The 18,433-nt window shown below is 38.4% G+C and overlaps 2 protein-coding genes across 3 annotated transcripts; both read left to right on the top strand.

Moving 5' to 3' along the window:
- The first annotated feature begins 17 nt into the window (after positions 1–17).
- Positions 18–6,722, top strand: fen1 (flap structure-specific endonuclease 1). 2 transcript variants are annotated; one of them, XM_022198952.2, is made up of 12 exons: positions 18–131; positions 588–682; positions 2,023–2,125; positions 2,240–2,342; positions 2,571–2,634; positions 2,820–2,929; positions 3,296–3,432; positions 4,536–4,602; positions 4,822–4,953; positions 5,033–5,184; positions 5,558–5,672; positions 6,393–6,722. In XM_022198952.2, the coding sequence occupies exons 2-12, from the start codon at positions 601–603 to the stop codon at positions 6,468–6,470; spliced, it is 1,143 nt and encodes a 380-aa protein (XP_022054644.2). In that variant the 5' UTR covers positions 18–131; positions 588–600; the 3' UTR covers positions 6,471–6,722. The 2 variants fall into 2 exon arrangements, with proteins under 2 accessions (XP_022054644.2, XP_051796135.1); XM_051940175.1 differs by having other exon boundaries at positions 21–131; positions 578–682.
- A 6,181-nt stretch (positions 6,723–12,903) lies between these two features.
- Positions 12,904–17,969, top strand: LOC110954425 (B-cell receptor CD22-like). The gene is made up of 6 exons (XM_051940452.1): positions 12,904–12,943; positions 13,635–13,940; positions 14,037–14,297; positions 14,742–15,014; positions 15,087–15,180; positions 15,312–17,969. Exons 1-6 carry the CDS (start codon positions 12,904–12,906, stop codon positions 15,397–15,399), a joined length of 1,062 nt encoding a protein of 353 aa, XP_051796412.1. The 3' UTR covers positions 15,400–17,969.
- The last annotated feature ends 464 nt before the right edge of the window (positions 17,970–18,433 follow it).

The following is an 18,433-nucleotide window of genomic DNA, read 5'->3' as shown; positions in this document are numbered from 1 at the left end:
ACGTCTGTGAGGATGCCGCGCTCGATAGATAGGCAGGTAATGTCTGCTATTTGATTTCCCGCGAAATAGACGCAATCCTCGCGCTCGAGACGCTGGAGAAAGTGTACGAAACAGACTGTTATTGTTAACGGGTGAGTTCGCTGTGAACAATAAAACCGTTTAAATCGAATTAACACTGAAAGTTAGAGTTGCGAGTAGCTGCTGTTAGCTAGGGGCATGTTCATTATGGTTAAATGTGCATTGTTTATGCTTTAGCATTCGAGCTAACCTCTTTCTGCGGTCTCTTTTACCGCTACATGCCAGGACACATCTCTGCCATTCAGCTCACTATAATAGAGCTGTTAGTTTGATCTGTTATTGATTAATCGTTAATGCACCAACCTCACGTAGTTAGAAGGTAGGCATTTAATCGGTGTGTGTGCAACATTGTAAGCAGCATGCATGTAAATAAAATATACTTGTCCTGCATTGTTTCCGCACATTTCAGCAACGTGGAGGAGCTTAATCCTCTTTTATAACAGGTGTTGAGGCGTCTAGAAAACGCAGTCGGGATTGATGTTATGTTTGACATAATTAGCATTTTTTAGATTTCCTACCATAATGGGAATACACGGACTTGCCAAGCTGATTGCAGATCAGGCCCCTGGTGCCATTAAAGAGCAAGACATCAAGAACTACTTTGGTAACTATAACGGGTCTATTTTCTTACAAATCACTTATGTGGCCTGCACAACAGTTGGATCGATATTGCTGCATCAGGTGTTATGAGGATCAAGTAAAATGTATCAATATAAACGTTTAAACATATAACAGTTTATCGCTGTCCTGTAGATGCTGTAATACAGACACTAACAGAAGTGTGAGCAAATGGTAAGTCAGGAAGCAGGATAAAACTTGGAAATGCAATAAATCTGACACATCACAAACTACTTGCAAGATCATTTGTAAAATAGAATCCTGACAAATAGGACAACAACTTAGAATTGTAATCGAAACCCTGTAAGTTATGAATTTCTCTGAAAACAGTGTCAATTAGCAAGGAACATTTTATCGTGCTTCACTACGTTTCATTTCCAGTCTTTATGATGTGGTTGGCTGGGCATCACTAAGTATTTGTGGACAAAAAAAACTGGTATATGTTCATCTATTTGCTGGGCAAATTCCCAGAATGCCTCGGCACCCTTCTGACTTTCAGTTCTAGTAGTTCCCATCTGCGCACCTCCAAGTGGTTGCTTTTGAATGTTTCCAGAACAGACTTTGGCAACACAGCGTTCTCCCATCATGCACCATAGTCATGGAATAATCTTCAAAAAAACTCTTACATTAGAAACATTCATATCCGTTAATGATTTTAAGAATATCATAAAAAATACAGTGAAGGAGGAATGTCAATGTTTTTCTTGAGAGACCATTCTCCTTGAACAGCTGTCAATCAGTTTTAGTGTTTGTTTGTGTATTATGTATCTGTTTCATATAACTTTTAAATTTTGTATGGCTGCTACATTGGCCAGGTCTCTCTTGTTAAAGAGATCTCTAATCTCAGTAGGACCTTCTGGTTAAATAAAGGTAAATCAATAGATAAATTAGATGAATAGAGAGTTTGTACCGAAGCTTTGGAGCTGCCATCGTAAAGACACAGTCTCTCTTATTGACCAGGTTCCAGCATTGGACTGTTAGTAACAGCTGTTGTGAGAATCTAAGAGGTCTTGAGATAAAGTTGGAGCTGGGGAGCTCTGACATTTGGCATATCCAGTTTATCATTGTAGTGTAAGTGCATTTTCAAATGGAGGATCCATCTTATTTAGTTTGACATATGATCCTTTATTAGAAATGTCACACAGAGCTCCAGCTGTGTTAGTTGTATTGTTGTGCACACATTTCCTTTTTTTGTTTTGCTAATGCAGATCTGAATCCATGGATACTTTAAAAATCAACAGTTAAAAAGCCATAGAAGCAACACCTTATTACTCTACTTCCCCATGTAAAATACTATTTTGCTAATGGCGCTGCGAACCTTTGCAGGCAGGAAAATTGCCATCGATGCCTCCATGTGCATCTACCAGTTTCTGATTGCTGTGCGACAGGATGGTAACGTTCTGCAGAATGAAGATGGAGAGACGACAAGGTACAGTCGCAACAACAAACACCTAAAATTAAAACCAAGAAAGCGTAGATAGAGATCAAGTCTGGGCACAAAGGGTGAAATGTTGTTCAGATTTTCCTTTGCTGTTCTTCACAGCCATCTGATGGGAATGTTCTACCGGACGATCCGCATGTTGGAACACGGTATCAAACCTGTGTACGTGTTTGACGGCAAACCCCCACAGCTCAAGTCAGCAGAGGTTAGTATCACCTCTGATTTCCTCTCATGCTTCCCTCTACATGCTGTGTTTGAAGAAGTGGTAACGACACAAATCCTCTTTATGTGTTTTATTTGCTGTGTGGTATTGCTGCGGTTGCCGCTTTATCTCTTTATCTTGTTTAGCTGTCAGACTAACAGCGTGGCACCTCACTTCCTCTGTCGCTTGTTTACATTTCTCTCATGCTCTGCTTTTGCTGTCATCTTCCAGCTCGAGAAAAGAGGAGAGAGGAGAGCAGAAGCTGAGAAGATGCTCGCTCAAGCCCAGGAAATAGGTAAAGAAGTTTATTTAGATTTTTTTTTGCCACAGAGATCACAGTCAGAATGTCTTGTTGGTGGTTTCCTGGTTTCAAACTAATGATGAGATGATTTAAAATACCTTTTACAAAATGTTTCCAGTAGAGGTTGTGTACTTTATGTGGGGGGGAAATGATAAGAATATGTTTTCTTTGTCTTAAAGGGGAACAAGAAAACATTGAAAAATTCACCAAGCGTCTGGTTAAAGTCACCAAGCAGCATAATGATGAATGCAAGAAGCTGCTGACCCTGATGGGAGTGCCTTACATCGAGGTGAGATCAGGATTCACTTTATTCTTCTTCATTTTATCCTGTTAGAAATCATTCAGGAGTTGAAAATTTGTTCAATGCTATACATTCTATATGTAATACATTAGATGTGTTCTATGATAATTGCATGGTCCCTGATCAAATCCCAGAGTATTTTTTTTAGTGTTCTTACTTTCCCAGTGTGTAACCTTTCTTTACTTGGCTTTAAAGAAAGACTGACCTGCAAATACTGTTCTTAAAACAGTGTTTGCTCTCGATACAACAGTGATATTCTGTGCAGTTTGCTCTGCACCTAAAATCTTTGAACATAAGCAACAGAACGGATCAGGTTGAGTAATTCTGTGTAACTCTGTGTTTTTTGTATTGCAGGCTCCTTGTGAGGCCGAGGCCAGCTGTGCTGCTCTGGTTAAAGCAGGGAAGGTCTTCGCCACGGCAACAGAGGATATGGACGGTTTAACCTTTGGAACAAATGTCCTGCTTAGACATCTCACCGCCAGTGAAGCAAAGTATGAACGACTTCCGCTTTGAGGTCATGCTATAAAGATGGTTGCAGAAGTGACCTGATGTTTATCTGTTTTTCTTTCACTTTGTGGAGGACGTTAACAGATCTTGTTTCTGTACTTGTTAGAATGCAAACAGCTGTATTCTGCTAGAAATGACAGTGCTGAGTTGTCTTAACAGCTGTGGGTAATTTAGGAGAAATTCATTACACTTGATGCAACAAGTACCACAGCACCATGTAGTTATACTTTAACTCTGCTGTGTTCGAGTAAGAACAAAACATGTTTGGAACAACTTTTGTGATGGTGATGTTGTTTGTGTTAGCATGTCTCATTAGGAACCTCATTACTCCACCAAGCAACGGTGGAGTAATGAGGTGACTGACGTACATTTGTCTGTTTGTCTGTTAGCAACATTACTCAAAAACAGACTAATGCATTTGGATTAAATTTTCAGGGAAGGTCAGAAATGACACAAGGACCACCTGATTAGATTTTGGCAGTGATGTGGCTTATAGTCTGGATCCATTTGTACATCTGGATTTATTAAAGATTTCTGTATCATAGCGTCACTGTAACTATGACTACGATTTAATGCTACGTCAGCTGCCTGCTGACGATCACATGATTACAAATCCACCACTGCGGATTTATCAGAAATGAGACGAGGAACAATTGATTAAATTGTGGGGTGTTTCTGAGTCCCATCAATTCCCGCTGCCCGCTACATATTTAGGTCATGCAATTCGGTATCCGTACATAACGTAAACATGCCAGGTCATTTTGTTTGTGGGTGCTTCTATATGAAATGGACACATTCTCTGTTGCCGTTAGTTTTGCTATTGATTTTTTTCAAGATTTCATTCATCGGAAATGATACAACTGAGCAGCCTTGGTGTAGTACTGCGCTCTCTGAGTGCCTTTCTTGTTTTTATTGTGTCTGTCTTGTTTTGCCATTTAATAATTTCACTATCTTGGATAATTTTGTGTGTTAGAGATGTCAAAGAGGCAGCGTACCGGCTGTTAATATGAACAGAAAAGTCGCTGAGATGAATGGAAATGTATTCCTTTGTGAACTTGATAATAAAAGAAATTTATTTGTGTTTCAGGAAGCTTCCGATTCAAGAGTTCCACTTCAGTCGCTTGCTGCAGGACATCGGCATGACCAATGAGCAGGTAAGCTTTTTCTGACTTTGACAAAGGTGAAACATGTCATACAATAAAAATAGTGTCATTTTTTTCAACTGAGGTGAAATTTCTAAAAGCACTTCCTCTGCTTCTATCATGCTGACACTGAACTCTGCAAAGAAATGTGGCGTTACTCTCCTGCTAATCAGAGCTCTATGTGCTGTTGAGCTGTAAACGTTGTATATTTTTTTCTGTGCTCCCTTCCAGTTCATAGACTTGTGCATTCTGCTCGGCTGTGATTACTGCGGCACCATCAAGGGGATCGGCCCCAAGAGAGCCATCGATCTGATCAGACAGCACGGCTGCATCGAGGAGATCCTGGAGAACATCGACTCCAGCGTAAGTTCACGTTTGTCCTGTGATTAAACCAGCTAAACGACGTACAGGCTCTGATTCGGCATGTCTTCCCGTCGTTCAGAAACACCCTGCTCCAGAGGACTGGCTGTACAAAGAAGCCAGAGGTTTGTTTTTGAAGCCAGAAGTGGTGGATTGCTCCTCAGTAGAGCTGAAGTGGACCGAACCGGATGAAGAGGGACTGATCCAGTTCATGTGTAACGAGAAACAGTTCAGGTGAACGAAATCAACACTTTTTTTTTTTCTTTTTTTTTTTTAAATCACAGTTTGAGTTCCTCTACTTTACTGGTGTTTTGAGTTGTCTTGCTATGATGATGATTAGTTGTTGCTCTGACTGCAGCTGGACCAGCTTGTTGTAAAATGTTTGACCACTAGGCTGCACTGTTGACAAAAGTAAAGTATGAGGCTGAGTGCACGTTTCATTCCAGTTTGTTCAACTCGGTTCATTTAAAGCGAATCCCTTTTGACTTAGACATTTGTCTGTTTTCTGTGAGTAAAACATTTGAATTAACATGTTGATGAAACTGATGTCGTACACATAGGACAGAGGGCAGCTTTAAAAAAAAGTGCTAATTTTCTTTCTGTGCAGTGAGGACAGGATTCGTAACGGCTGTAAGAAGATCGTGAAGAGCAGACAGGGCAGCACACAAGGACGACTGGACTCCTTCTTCTCTGTCACTGGATCTTTGTCCTCCAAACGGAAGGTACGTTTAGGAATACTGCAGTGCCACCTGCAGATATAGAGACAAGTTCATGCACTAATCATGAACATAAATAGAAATATTGGGCCTTTGGGGGTTTGTTTGAGCTGCTGTACAGCATGAATCTTCAGTAGTAAAGAAATCCAAGAATTTGGTGCACAGGTTTTAATTTATTTTGGGTTTTCTGAATTTAACACTGGGTCAAATGATTTATATAGCATCTAAAATATACTGAAATACAGTACTATTCAGAAGATAATGTGGTAGATGATTATTCTAGCTGGAAGCAGCTGATTTTTAATGGAATATCTCCATAGAGGTACAGAGGAACATTTCCAGCAACCATCACTCCTGTGTTCTAATGCTACATTGTGTTAGCTAATGGTGTTGAAAGGCTCACTGATGATTAGAAAACCTTTGTGCAGTTATGTTAGCACATGAATAAAAGTGTGAGTTTTCATGAAAACATGAAATTGACCCCAAACCTTTGAACAGCAGTGTATATGTACTTCCAACCACTCCTATGTGTGTTTGCACTTAATCCACCTTCAAGAGTTTTTCGTGTTTCTCCATGTCTGCACCCCTATCGAGTTCCTTTTTTAACCATAAAGAGCAGCCAGCAGTGTTTAAACATGGTTTCATACCAAGAAAGTTACTGCTGTGGCCGTTCAGCAACCTTCTGAATGCTGAACTCATCTGTTGTGTTACTTTTGTGTTTCGTAGGAACCTGAGGTAAAAGGATCGGCAAAGAAAAAGCAGAAAACTGGAGCCACACCAGGCAAATTTAGAAAGGGCAAATAGACTGAACCCAGGACTCCTCCAGTTCCTCAGAGAAGTTTTTGCTTTTGTGAATAACTCTTAGTCAATAAAGACTGCAACTGCAGATGAAGCAGGAGAAAACTGCACCACAAGATATTTTGTGTTATGATTTGTCTCAACAGCTGTGTGTTGTACACGACCAAACAAAATCCAAGCTAGACGTGTTTTAATGAGTGTGAAATAGTTTTCTGAAGACGTTTGAAATAAAAATAAGAACACTTTTTTGTAGAGAAATGTGTCTGTGGTCATTTTATTTATTCGTTTTTGCACATTTACCTGAATCTTCCCTCATATTCACAACCGACACGCTGTTTTCAGTAACCATTTGTTTCATTTTTCATGGGTGGACTCCTAAAAAGAAACAATCAGTCTTTGAATGTGCTGACACTGACGACATTCATGATTTATGTATTTAAAACTTTCATTTTTAAGAATAGACATACTAAAGAGTCCAATGAATCCTCAATGTGGTTTACGGTCATCAGGAGGATATTACATTCAGTGTACGACAACTAAAATGCGCGTATTGTGGTCACTACTACTTGTCTGTCTTGCTTAGTCACAATGTTTTGATGGTTTTAAATGTGTAAAGCGAGAGTTGTGAAACTTATTTGTGTGGCTCTCTGGAGTGGAGCGATAATACAAAAGAAAAAATGTAGTGTGGCATAAACTGATAATACTGTATGAGGGATGCAGAGGAAAAATGCTGACACACATACACAGGAAACACTAGTCAAGTTTTGCAGAATTCTCACAGAGATGTAAAACAAAATGTAATCCAGCGTCAGTAAGTTTTCTCATGTTAAATCTTAGTACTAATTGCTTTGAATTAGGAGAGAGAAATTTAAGGAACTGAAACATCAATTCAGTTCAGTGCAGAGAAGATGTTGCTGAAAGAACCTTTAATAATTCAAAATGGGTTCCTGAAGGACATTTTTTGTAGAATTATGCGTACATCTAACGGGTATGTTCCGCCTGTGTTAACACTAAAGTTGCATTTCTGTGCATTACAATATTCCCACATGTACAGTACCAGTTAAAAGTTTGGACACACCTTCTCATTAAAAGCTTTTTATTTATTTGTATTATTTTCTACATTGTAAATTAATGCTGAAAGTGAATGCTTTTTTGTTTACAGCATAATTCCATATGTATTCTTTTGTATTTTTAAGGTCTTCGGTTTTAATCTACAATGTAGAAAATAACTAAATAAAAACCACTGAATGAGAAGGTGTGTCCAAACTTTTGACCTTATAGTGTATGAACTATAAAACATTTGGTTAATTTTATGATAAAGAAATAACAAAAAAAATATTGTAAGTTATATGATTTTGGTGTGATTAAAGTATTGAGCTCTTTAAACACAATTCAAGATGTTACTGAAGTAAGTTTTAGAGATCTTGTGCATTTGGACAACTTAGAATCTTGTCTGCGTTTCTGCTGACATAGTTGTGTGCAACTGACTCATGTCACTGATTTTATCTTATTTAGGAATTTCTAATAATAATTAGTTCAAAATAGAACTCCAAACTCCAGAAAATGGTGATGAACCTTTCCGACTGGAGTTTGTCCAGAAACTGAAGAACTTAAAAGGCTCCTCTACAGCAGCAGCGGTGAGGAACTCCAAGAGGTTCCTCGAGCCTTCATCTATGTCTAAGAGAGTCGTAGGAACATGACTGTACAGTAGGTGTGTTATGAATGTGTGTATTCTAGACACCAAACTCCATGAAGCCAGTTAAACTCCATGGGCTCACACAAGGGCGTCAGTTTGTTTTTAAAAGTGGGGGGGATGGAGACCACAGCACTTTGGGAAAATGTCGAAGAACGGCGGCAAAATGCCACAAGCTGGACTCAAACTCACAACCACCGCACCAAAGGCAGAGGTTCAACCTGTAAAGCTATCAGTATATGCGGATAGAGGGGTCTGTGGGCCGTTATAGTACTAATTCTCCCGGCCGAAATTTTGCCCCTGCACGCCTCTGGTCGGAGCTTCCACTTGGCACGGATGCAAATTTAGCATCTGCACGTTTTTTTTCACACGAAGGTGTGCTGCATGTCTGTGCAACTCTCGGCCGAGTGCGGATGGTGCGTTCATGAGCGTCGGAATTTTCTATACTTCTGAAAATAACTGGGTTTACAACGGCTTACATGTGAAGAATTTGAATGTGTTGGAGACAAAATAACCCCTGACAAAAAGTGTGTGTGTGTGTGTGTGGGGGGGACACACACATCCCCACCGTCCCCCCCTAAACTGACGCCTATGGGCTCACATCATGTACAGACACAGTGTACTACGAACGTCTCTCTCATGTAATGGAGGGTAACTGTTAGACTAAACTCAAACAAATCTTTTATGAATATTGTCTCATCTTGATTAAATTGTTCGATTATTGTTACTTTGCCAACTAACAGCAGAGGTATGTGACAAACGGCGTACGTTTATCCGTCTGTTTATCTGTTAGCAACATTACAGAAAAATGGATTAATGGATTTGGATGAAATTTTCAGGCAAGGTCAGAAATGACACAAGAACTAAGCAATTACATTTCGGCAGTGATGCGGCTCATAGTCTGGATCCACGGATTTGTTAAAGATTTCTGCATCATTGCCAGATAGCAGCACAACGTCACTGCAAACATGACAACAAGTGAACGCTACATCAGCTGATTGCTGACGATCACATGATTGCGATTCTACTACAAATCGACCACTTATTGGGACTTATCCATCAGAAATGGTACAAGGAACAACTGATTAATTTGTGGGGGTGTTTCTGAGTCCCATCAATTTCTTCTGACCACTACATATTTAGGTCACGTGATTCAGTATCCATACATAATGTACTCATGTATAACACACGCCTGTGCTCAGCGCAAGGTCATTTTGTTTGCATCAAGATTATATTTGAAGCCGGGCAATTAATGAAGATCGCTTCTGCTTCAGAAATGTTTTTCTAAACTAATAATTCACAGTTACACACAAATCAGATGCAATGAAGTCGACCTTCTCACTCTGTGATATTATACAAGCACAGAACTGCTACAAAAATGGTTTCACTGAAACACTCTGTCTCTGGTTCATGTTCACAAGAAATAACAGAAGTAAACTGTGACAGCAGAGTTAATGACTGCTAAGAATCACAAGCCACAAGGAGAAGAAGAGAGCAGATGTCACATTCACTGTTCATGCTTTAATATTTAACTAATTGTTGCTTAATTCTGTGTGTTGGTGAATTATTTACCGCTAACAGTTTGTGTCATTTTCCAAGTTAAATATTGAATGCTATTATAAACCTGAGAATACAAACAAGATGATCAACTAATGTTAGTAAATATTTAATATAAAGATGACAATATGGCTGAAATATTGTGCTTATTATTCTCTACTGTGTTCTACATCCAGCTGAGCTAAGCAGCAAAATCATCTCAGGATATCAGCAGTAGAGCTGAGAACAGCTGCTCTCCTGTAGAGGAACGTTCTTTTAATGTACAGTATATGGTTTGTCTCAAAACCTGCTCAATGGGTCAATCTGGCTGATTTTTTTTTTTTTTTTTTTTTTTTTTTACATTTTAGGTGTTTTTGGACTTGCAAATTATTGTATTTTAAACTTCAAAACATCTCATCTAACTCCCACAGCCGTGGCATTTGGTGAGGACATTGTTTTCTAGTTTAAATGACTGAATGACTCCAGCAAATGTCAGATTTTTAATTATTGGTTTGAAGGCTGCAGAAAGTTCCTGTAAATGTTTATATGGAGGAATCCACGTTAACTACTAAAAACATGTTTTCCTGCTGATGATTTCCTACAAAAGAACACAGTCAGTATTTCACCAACTTCTGACACCGATAACTTCTAATCTCATGTGTGGCATGTGTGGAAAGTCAGGGTTACATTTTCTGGCTTTTCTGCCTTTCCAAAATGGTGATGCGGACTCATTCATAGGACAACAAACACTGGCAGCAGGTGTTCTCTGGATTTTAGATGACAAGGAGGAAGAGGAGCAGGGTAAAAGTTTATGCAATTAGGTGTGCTGCTGTGTTGATCAAGCAGCCAAACATGACATTAAGACCAGCAGAAACATTGAAATGGATTCTGTAAATAAATGAAATGTCGAGAGTAAATCCAGTGTTTCTACAAACATGAGATTCATTGTGATGTTTTGAATGATCATCAGTTTCTCTGTTCAGTGTTCATTTTAAGTATATGTAGGGAACATTCAGTGAGGTAAAATAAGCCTCATGTGTTTTTACATTTCTACATAAAGACATCATAGAGGCGAGTTGCAGCATTGCACACATAATGACAACATAGAAACCCCTGTGCAGAGCAGTTTTGTGATCATATGACTAAGTTTATTAAGAATCATGAGTCGGATGTGTCATTAAAGCTAAAAAACGGAACCTTGGCTTTCAATACTTACCACATATCAGATTCTACTGACGTTTGAGGCCTTAAAAGTTGGCAAAATTGCAACTAAAACCACAATTTCCACACTTTAAGGAGCTTTCTTGAGCCTTGATACTAACCTCATTTGGAAATGCTGCACTTTTTTTCCACTTTCAAGGACCAATGATTCAAATTTTGGCTGATGTAGGATGTGTTTTGAGGGGTGAAAATGATTTTATAGATCTTAATTTTGAGCAAAATGTGAACAAAATCAGACACAGTGAAACAATACATTTCCTGAATTCTGTCCAAACTGATGCAAACTGGTTCAGCATTTTAGTTTTTTTTGGTTCGTTTTCCTCTTGCATACATTTCCTGGCGTCAGCTGAAGTTCCAGTGTTGCATTGCTTGATATTACGAGAGCTTATTGTTTCTCCTTTCTTGCAGCAAATGTGTCTAGGAAACATTTTTCAAAACTACTTTTTCTTCTTTCTGTCCCTTGAAACCAGAGATGGATAAATTATTTCACTTCTAATTTGAACTGGAAAAAAAGACACTGAAATAATTCATTTGAACAAATCTGTGCTCTTAAGTAGATTTTATATTTGAGTAAAAATGCAGATTTGCAATTATTACGGATATTTAGTGATCTCCAGTTGTACAGGACATTTATATCTGTGAATTCAAAGTGGAGGAATGCCTGCATGACCAGAAATGCTAAAAAAAAACTTGTGTTTGTAATCAAGGGGACGGTTGCCATGGTAACACAATGTGTGACCGTGACAGCATAAATACTAGTGACTGTCTTCCTCTTTTCAGTCAGCTGGTTTATTTAGAGACATGGTTGCTGGTGTGATTTATAGTGTCAGCCTAATTTAGAAAAAAAGACCAGCACAGACCGAGCTTCTCGTTCCAACTGTTCATTTAACGTCTGAGAAAAATATCTAAATGCTGCAGCTGAATTAGTGTCTGGTTTTACAAACTTCCTGGTTACGCAGATTTTGTCCCATATTGTCTCAGTTTTTGTCCTGCTTGTACTGAACTTGTAGGAGGAAGCTTTCAGCAATAAAAACTGTGTGCAATAATTATTTAAGTTGAACTGAACTGTGCAAACCAAACCTGCTATAGATTAAAAGCAATGTTTTGTGGAACATTTCTGTTTCATTTGCATCATTTAATTGGTTAAATTGACAATTGTTAATTACATTTTCATCTAAAAATGTTCTTTTTTCCAAAGCACTTCTTTGTGCCTGCAGAACAAATGAAGTTTAATTCAGTAGTTTGTTTCTTTATTTGATGCACACATGGAATAATATTTACATGTGTTCAAATCAATTCATTATTTTATGATTAATGTAATAAAAAGCAGCAAATATTTAATGTAAAATAAAGCCGAGCATCTTATTTGTTGTAGATAAATTCATGGAAAAGATTAGGAAATCTCATATAAAAATGGAATCTCATAAATATTATAATAAGAGTGTCTGGCCAGATTTCATTGCAGGAGAACTCCACCCATTTCCTCTTGTGAAGCACAAAGAGAGAGAAGTGTCTGTGTTTCTCTCATATTAATAGTTGTTCAACTGAGATGATATTTCTTCTTTGGTAAGACGTTTTTTGTTTGGATTTTACTTCTTAGACAGTTACTTTATTTTGTAACTCTGAGATGACGCCGCTATAAAATAGATTATTTCATGATTTATTTGATTGAGGTTTTATTTAGATGGAGTAAGTGCTAGGACTCTTACTCCATCTCAGTAGATTCAGCAGCATTTTACTCTATGTTCACTGCTGTGGTGTTTTTTTAGACTTTACAGTAAATATTGCGTTTCAAAATTGCCATTCTGAAGATGATAAAATACACCCCTGTATCAATATGTGCATTCTAAAGTGAAATTTAAACGTTCTTTTTTTCTCCAAAAGATCATCAAAGTAGATTTTTTTTAAATTCAAGTTTAATTATGTACTTTTTTTATTTTTTTATTTTTACAGGCAATGAGTTGGATGACAGTCCTGTCCGTGAATATCATGATCAGCAGCTTGCTACTGAGCTTCCTCTTTATTTCAGGTAAGCTGTTTGACTCTAATGATTAGTCTGAAGCAGGAGATATTTTAAAAAGTCATTCAATACTGAAACTGTTTATAGTGTGTAAGAGGAAGATCCAACACATGGATGCTTAAGTATTTTTTTGCACTGTAAATGTTCCCTTCATTCAGATGTTTCTTATTTATCATGATTCTGACTCTGGTTTACAGACACCCTGGCTGCTTGTCCCAAGGGATACGATGCCCTCTTCATCACTGCTCCAAAGAAAATGGAAGCACTGAGCGGATCTTGTTTGCAAATCCCGTGTAACTTTAGTGCTAAACCAGGAATACAGTTTGACAGCAGAAAACCTATGTTTGGAATTTGGATTAAAAATGACGTAAAGTTCGGCAAATATCCACAGAATGTTATTTTCAACAGCAGTCAGACAGTTAATGACTATCCAATGGAAATGATTGGAAACCTGAGTCAGGGAAACTGCACCACTCTGTTTTCTAATTTAACCACAACTTATAATGACAACTACTTCTTCAGAATTGCCAACTTTCCATTCACGGCAACAGCTACATGTAAACCTGTTCAGATAGAAATCAAAGGTAGGAAAGTTTTGTTTTTACGAGTCCATAGAACAACAAAGCCCTGAAACAAACCTCAGTTTGGAAATTATAAAAGGAGTTTAAAATATAAAAGCATGTTTGATGTGAAACCACAGATTCTCCGTGGAGTCCCACAATCAACATCTCAGGTGAAGTGAAGGAGAAGAAGTCTGTCACTATCAGCTGCTCAGCTTTCACTCCCTGTCCACACTCCCCTCCTCAACTCACCTGGAACCTCCCACAAAACTCTCACAGCCAAATAGAGGAAAATACAGATGGAACCTTTACAAGTAAAATCCAGCAGAGCATCACTCTGTCACACTCACATGATGGATTCAACATCAGCTGCTCTGCCACATATCCTGTGGACGAAGGAAAACCTGGAAAGACCAAAGAGACACAACAGACTCTCAGTGTTCCATGTAAGTGATCCTGTCTGCTCATCATGATTTATTTCTTCTGTTTTCAAGGCTCTCATTCATCTTTCATGTTGTACATTTGTGTCCCATTTTCCTCAGATGCCCCCAAAGAAACCTCAGCATCCATCAGTCCATCAGGTTTGGTGTCAGCAGGAAGCTGGGTGAACCTGACCTGCTCCAGCAGAGCCAATCCTCCCGTCAGCAACTTCTCCTGGTTCTTAAAAACTAAAGATGGATCCATGAAAGTAGCTGAAGGACACTTTTATCGGTTTAATGTCACTCATGGAGGAATTTATTACTGTGAGGCCACAAATATTCTTGGTAATCAGAAGTCAGCTGAGATTCCTCTGACTGTTGAAGGTAAATGTAGTCACTGGTTTTATTTAGTGAATCTGCTAATGTCAGTGGTTTATGCTATTGGTCCCCTATCTTACTTCTTGTTTTCTAAACGGTGCCTGACAAACTATGAAGTTCAGTTTGAATTCAAAAGACTAGCGTGTAGAAATAGAAACATCAGCTGCTCTGCCACATATCCTGTGGATGAAGAAAAACACGGAAAGACCAAAGAGACACAACAGACTCTCAGTGTTACATGTAAGACTGAATTTGTTTTATAAAGATGGCAGATTGTACTTTATCCATCAAAAGCCTTTAAGATACCAACAACAGTGTTTGGTGAGAGCCTGATATCTGATCTTCAATCAGAGGTTATTTGTATGATGCTGAAATGCTGCAGTTGTTTCAACTCAAAAAGTCTTCAAAAATGTTTTAATGAAATATTCATTAATCTGAAATTCTTCTCAGATCCTCCCACGGACACTTCTGTTCTAATCAGCCCCACTGATCCAGTGTCAGTTGGCAGCGTGGTGAATCTAACCTGCTCCTGCCGAGCCAACCCACCTGCTGCCCACTTTGTCTGGTTCATGACCAGCGATGGCAGACTGGAAATGATCAAAACCGACACACAGGTTTACAGCTTTAAAGTCACCAGCAGCAATCGAGACAGATTGTTCTACTGTGGATGCAGAAACCATCTGGACATTCAGCTGTCCAGAGGTCGTCAGCTGGTATTTGAAGGTAAGCACAGATTGTAGTTTGTGATGAGTCTTTTCCCATCAACTAGAAGGTGACCATGCTGTTGTGTTACAGGTGATGATCAGTCTGGTAAACTGGTTAGTGTCCAAGTCATCGTGAAGATGTTAGGAATCCTGTTGCTGGTCAGCACGCTGATCCTCTTTGAGTGGTGAGACAAACATTTCTACGATGTGCTCAACTACAGACTGATTTTAAATATGCATTAGTTGAATAAGGTAGATGATTCATTTCAGGATAAACAAAAGAAAATATTTCTTTTTGTTTTGTTTTTGCATTCAGTTTCTTCAGATCAAAATTCTCCAACAAATCAGCTGCAGAGAACTTTGAGATGAGCAGCGGTGGAACAGCATCATTATCCAAAAAGTGAAGGGTCTGAGGAGGAAGGAAAAACTCTTGATTAACATCATTTCATTTACTGTAGCGCTAAAGAACCAGTTAGAAATAAGTTAAAGTATCTAATATCCGATGGTCATGTAAATATGTCATTTTTTGCTAGAATTTTTGCTGTAACAACCCCATGAAGTGGCTCATTGAATTCAGTGTATCGATGAAGCTAAAGATTGCTGATTACTTCACAGTGGAAAGACCTAAAATCCATAAAATAAAACCCTAGGTGAAAATAAAACATCGCAATTCATATTAATTATTCAGAGCAGAACAGTAACGAATGTAGCTTTAACCTATATTTATTAAAGTTTTTGGACATTTTGAAAGAGCTGCAAACACACGTCATGGCTGCCCTTCACATGGAGCAACTCCTCAGTAAAGTTTGGAGCTTTTCAGGTGCAGTAGAGTGTAGAGCACAATCCTGTGTTGTTTCAGTGCCACAAATTATAGCACACTACCATTCAAACCTTGGGGTCACTGAGAAATGTCCTTATGTTTTCAGTGAAGATAACATTAAATTGATCAGAAATAGAGTCTAGACATTGTTAATGTGGTAAATGACTATTCTAGCTGGAAACGGCTGATTTTTAATGGAATATCTCCATAGAGGTACAGAGGAACATTTCCAGCAACCATCACTCCTGTGTTCTAATGCTACATTGTGTTAGCTAATGGTGCTGAAAGGCTCATTGATGATTAGAAACTCCTTGTGCAGTTATGTTAGCACATGAATAAGAAGTGTGAGTTTTTATTGAAAACATTAAATTGTCTGGGTGACCCCAAACTTGTGAGCAGTAGTGTAAGTTCACAAAGTATTCAGATCTCTTTACTTGTTGCAGTCTTATGTTAAAAATGTTCCATCTTCCGTAATGACAAAGCAAAAACTGAATATTGGAAATTTTTGCAAATCTCCCCAAAAGAAAAAAAAATACATTGCTATTATGAGCTGAGCATGAATAGCCATCCCTAAACCACTCCAGTGTTGTCTTGGATACTTGGGCTACTTGGGGTCAGTGTCCTGTTGGAAGTTGAGCCTTCAGCTCAGTCTGAGAAGGTTTTCATCAAGGATACTTCTGCACTTCCTGTTCCGTTCAGCTTTCCTTTCACCTTGACCGGTGTCCCTGCTCATGCTGCTGAAAAACCCCTCCGTAGCATGATACTGCCGCCACCATGCTTTACTGTTTGGATGGTATCGTGCAAGGGACGAGTTATGCCTGGTTTCTTCCAGACATGATGCTTAGAAATGACGTCATATGGTTTCATCTTTTTTCTGAGAGTCCTTTAGGTGCTTATTAGCAAACTCCAAGTTGGCTTTCATGTGTACTTCACCGAATAGAGTCTGTCATGGTACAAGCAGTGGGATGATGGTTCCTTTGCTATTGCCACCCCAAAACTCTGGAATGCACTCCCACTTGAACTTTGCGCTATCACCGACCTGTTGCTTTTTAAGTCCAGACTGAAAACCCACCTATTCAGATGTGTCTTCAAATCCTAGGACTGTTTTTTTTTTCATGTCATCCCAAAATGCCTCTTTGAAATGGTACCGATTTATCTGTGCTGTATTTTGGTTTTATAGTTTTCGTGGTTTTATGGTTTTTTATGATTTCTATGGTTTTATAGTAATTTTTATAGTAATCCAAATTGTATTGTTTTGTTTCATTATGCTGTTGGAAGGCACTTTGGTCTTCTTTTGTGTTCTTGTGAAGTGCTCTACAAACAAATTTTGACTGATTGATTGATGAAACCTAGATCCAAGAGGAGCTGCAGTTTGGTTGTTCTAGAAGTTTCTCCCATCTCCATGGGATGTCTGGAGCTCAGTGACACTGACTGTTAGGTTCTTGGCCACATCTTTCATCGAGTCCCTTCTTCCCATTTGCTCAGCTTGGTGAAACGATCAGCTCCTGGACAAGTTCTACTTGTTTTCAGCTTCTGTCATTTAAGAATTATGGACGTCATTGTGGTCTTGGGACTGTTCAATATAGCAGAATTGTTTTTTGTAGTTTTCTCCAGATCTGTGTCTCGACAGAATCCTGTTTCTGAGCTCTACAGGCACTTCCTGTGACCTCATGGCTTAAGTTTTGCATTAATCAGTATAGACAGCTGTGAGATCTTGTATTATAGGTGTGTGCCTTTCCAGATCATGTCCGATCAACTGAATTTTTGATTCTTTTTGAGAAGAATAAAATAAATGAACTGGCTGAGCTACATTTCAAGTATCATAGCAAACGGTCTATGTCAACCTGATACTTCAGATTTTTTCTTTTCTAATAAATGTTAATAACTTTTAAGATTCTGTTTTCACTTTGACACTGAGTGTAGGTTGATGAAGGGAGTGAGGTTTCTGAGTTGAGCCACAAGGAGAGAGAGAAAGATGTCGATGTAATTAAAACAAAATGTTGTATATTGTTTACTGTCCATTCACTATCTTTGTTGATTTTGTTGTATTGCTGTTTTGCACTGAAGCATAATCACAATAAAGCTTCCAATTCTGAGAAGAAAGTGGATTTTTTTCTATCAATCAATAATGGATAAATGGCTTGAAAGACAATCTCAGACTACGATGAAAATTTAATCATTTCAATGTTTTTTTAAAGCTTTGTGTCAATCAATTAAAAGGATCTTAACACAAAAATAAAACTGTATTTTGTATAGTTTTCTATTGTGTGAGTCAGTATAAGTCACAAAAGCTGGTGTTTTGTTGTGATTCAACTAATTTCCCTACTTCCTTCCTTCTTTCTTAACTGACTTCTTCACTTGATGCAAACATGAAAATGATATGACACTCAAATGTAGTTTTTAAAAAGACAAGAGAGAACTTTCAGTTCACAGGTGGACAGCAACTTCAGCACTTTCTCATCATTCCTGTTTGCATAGATGTAGTTAGGACCGATACTTAATGCATTTTGGATAAGTTTAATCATACAGGTAGGTTCAAAATGTGTCAAATTTTACCAAAAATCTTTGAGATAAGTGTGGTGTTGTCTCGCATGTTTCACTAGGTGGCAGTGGAATAC

The sequence above is a fragment of the Acanthochromis polyacanthus genome, chromosome 20 (assembly GCF_021347895.1).
Source record: "Acanthochromis polyacanthus isolate Apoly-LR-REF ecotype Palm Island chromosome 20, KAUST_Apoly_ChrSc, whole genome shotgun sequence".
In the NCBI taxonomy this organism is placed as follows: Eukaryota; Metazoa; Chordata; class Actinopteri; family Pomacentridae; genus Acanthochromis; species Acanthochromis polyacanthus.
Note: the sequence above shows the minus strand (reverse complement) of the source record. Positions and strands in the feature narration are given on the sequence as shown.

Excerpts from the sequence above, each read along its gene's own strand:
- fen1 (XM_022198952.2), top strand. The coding sequence starts at position 601 with ATGGGAATACACGGACTTGCCAAGCTGATTGCAGATCAGGCCCCTGGT. Across the intron at positions 2,635-2,819 it reads CGCTCAAGCCCAGGAAATAG|GGGAACAAGAAAACATTGAA; the intron begins GTAAAGAAGTTT and ends TTTGTCTTAAAG. Across the intron at positions 3,433-4,535 it reads CTCACCGCCAGTGAAGCAAA|GAAGCTTCCGATTCAAGAGT; the intron begins GTATGAACGACT and ends TTTGTGTTTCAG.
- LOC110954425 (XM_051940452.1), top strand. The coding sequence starts at position 12,904 with ATGATCAGCAGCTTGCTACTGAGCTTCCTCTTTATTTCAG. Across the intron at positions 12,944-13,634 it reads GAGCTTCCTCTTTATTTCAG|ATTCTCCGTGGAGTCCCACA; the intron begins GTAAGCTGTTTG and ends GTGAAACCACAG. Across the intron at positions 14,298-14,741 it reads GATTCCTCTGACTGTTGAAG|ATCCTCCCACGGACACTTCT; the intron begins GTAAATGTAGTC and ends AATTCTTCTCAG.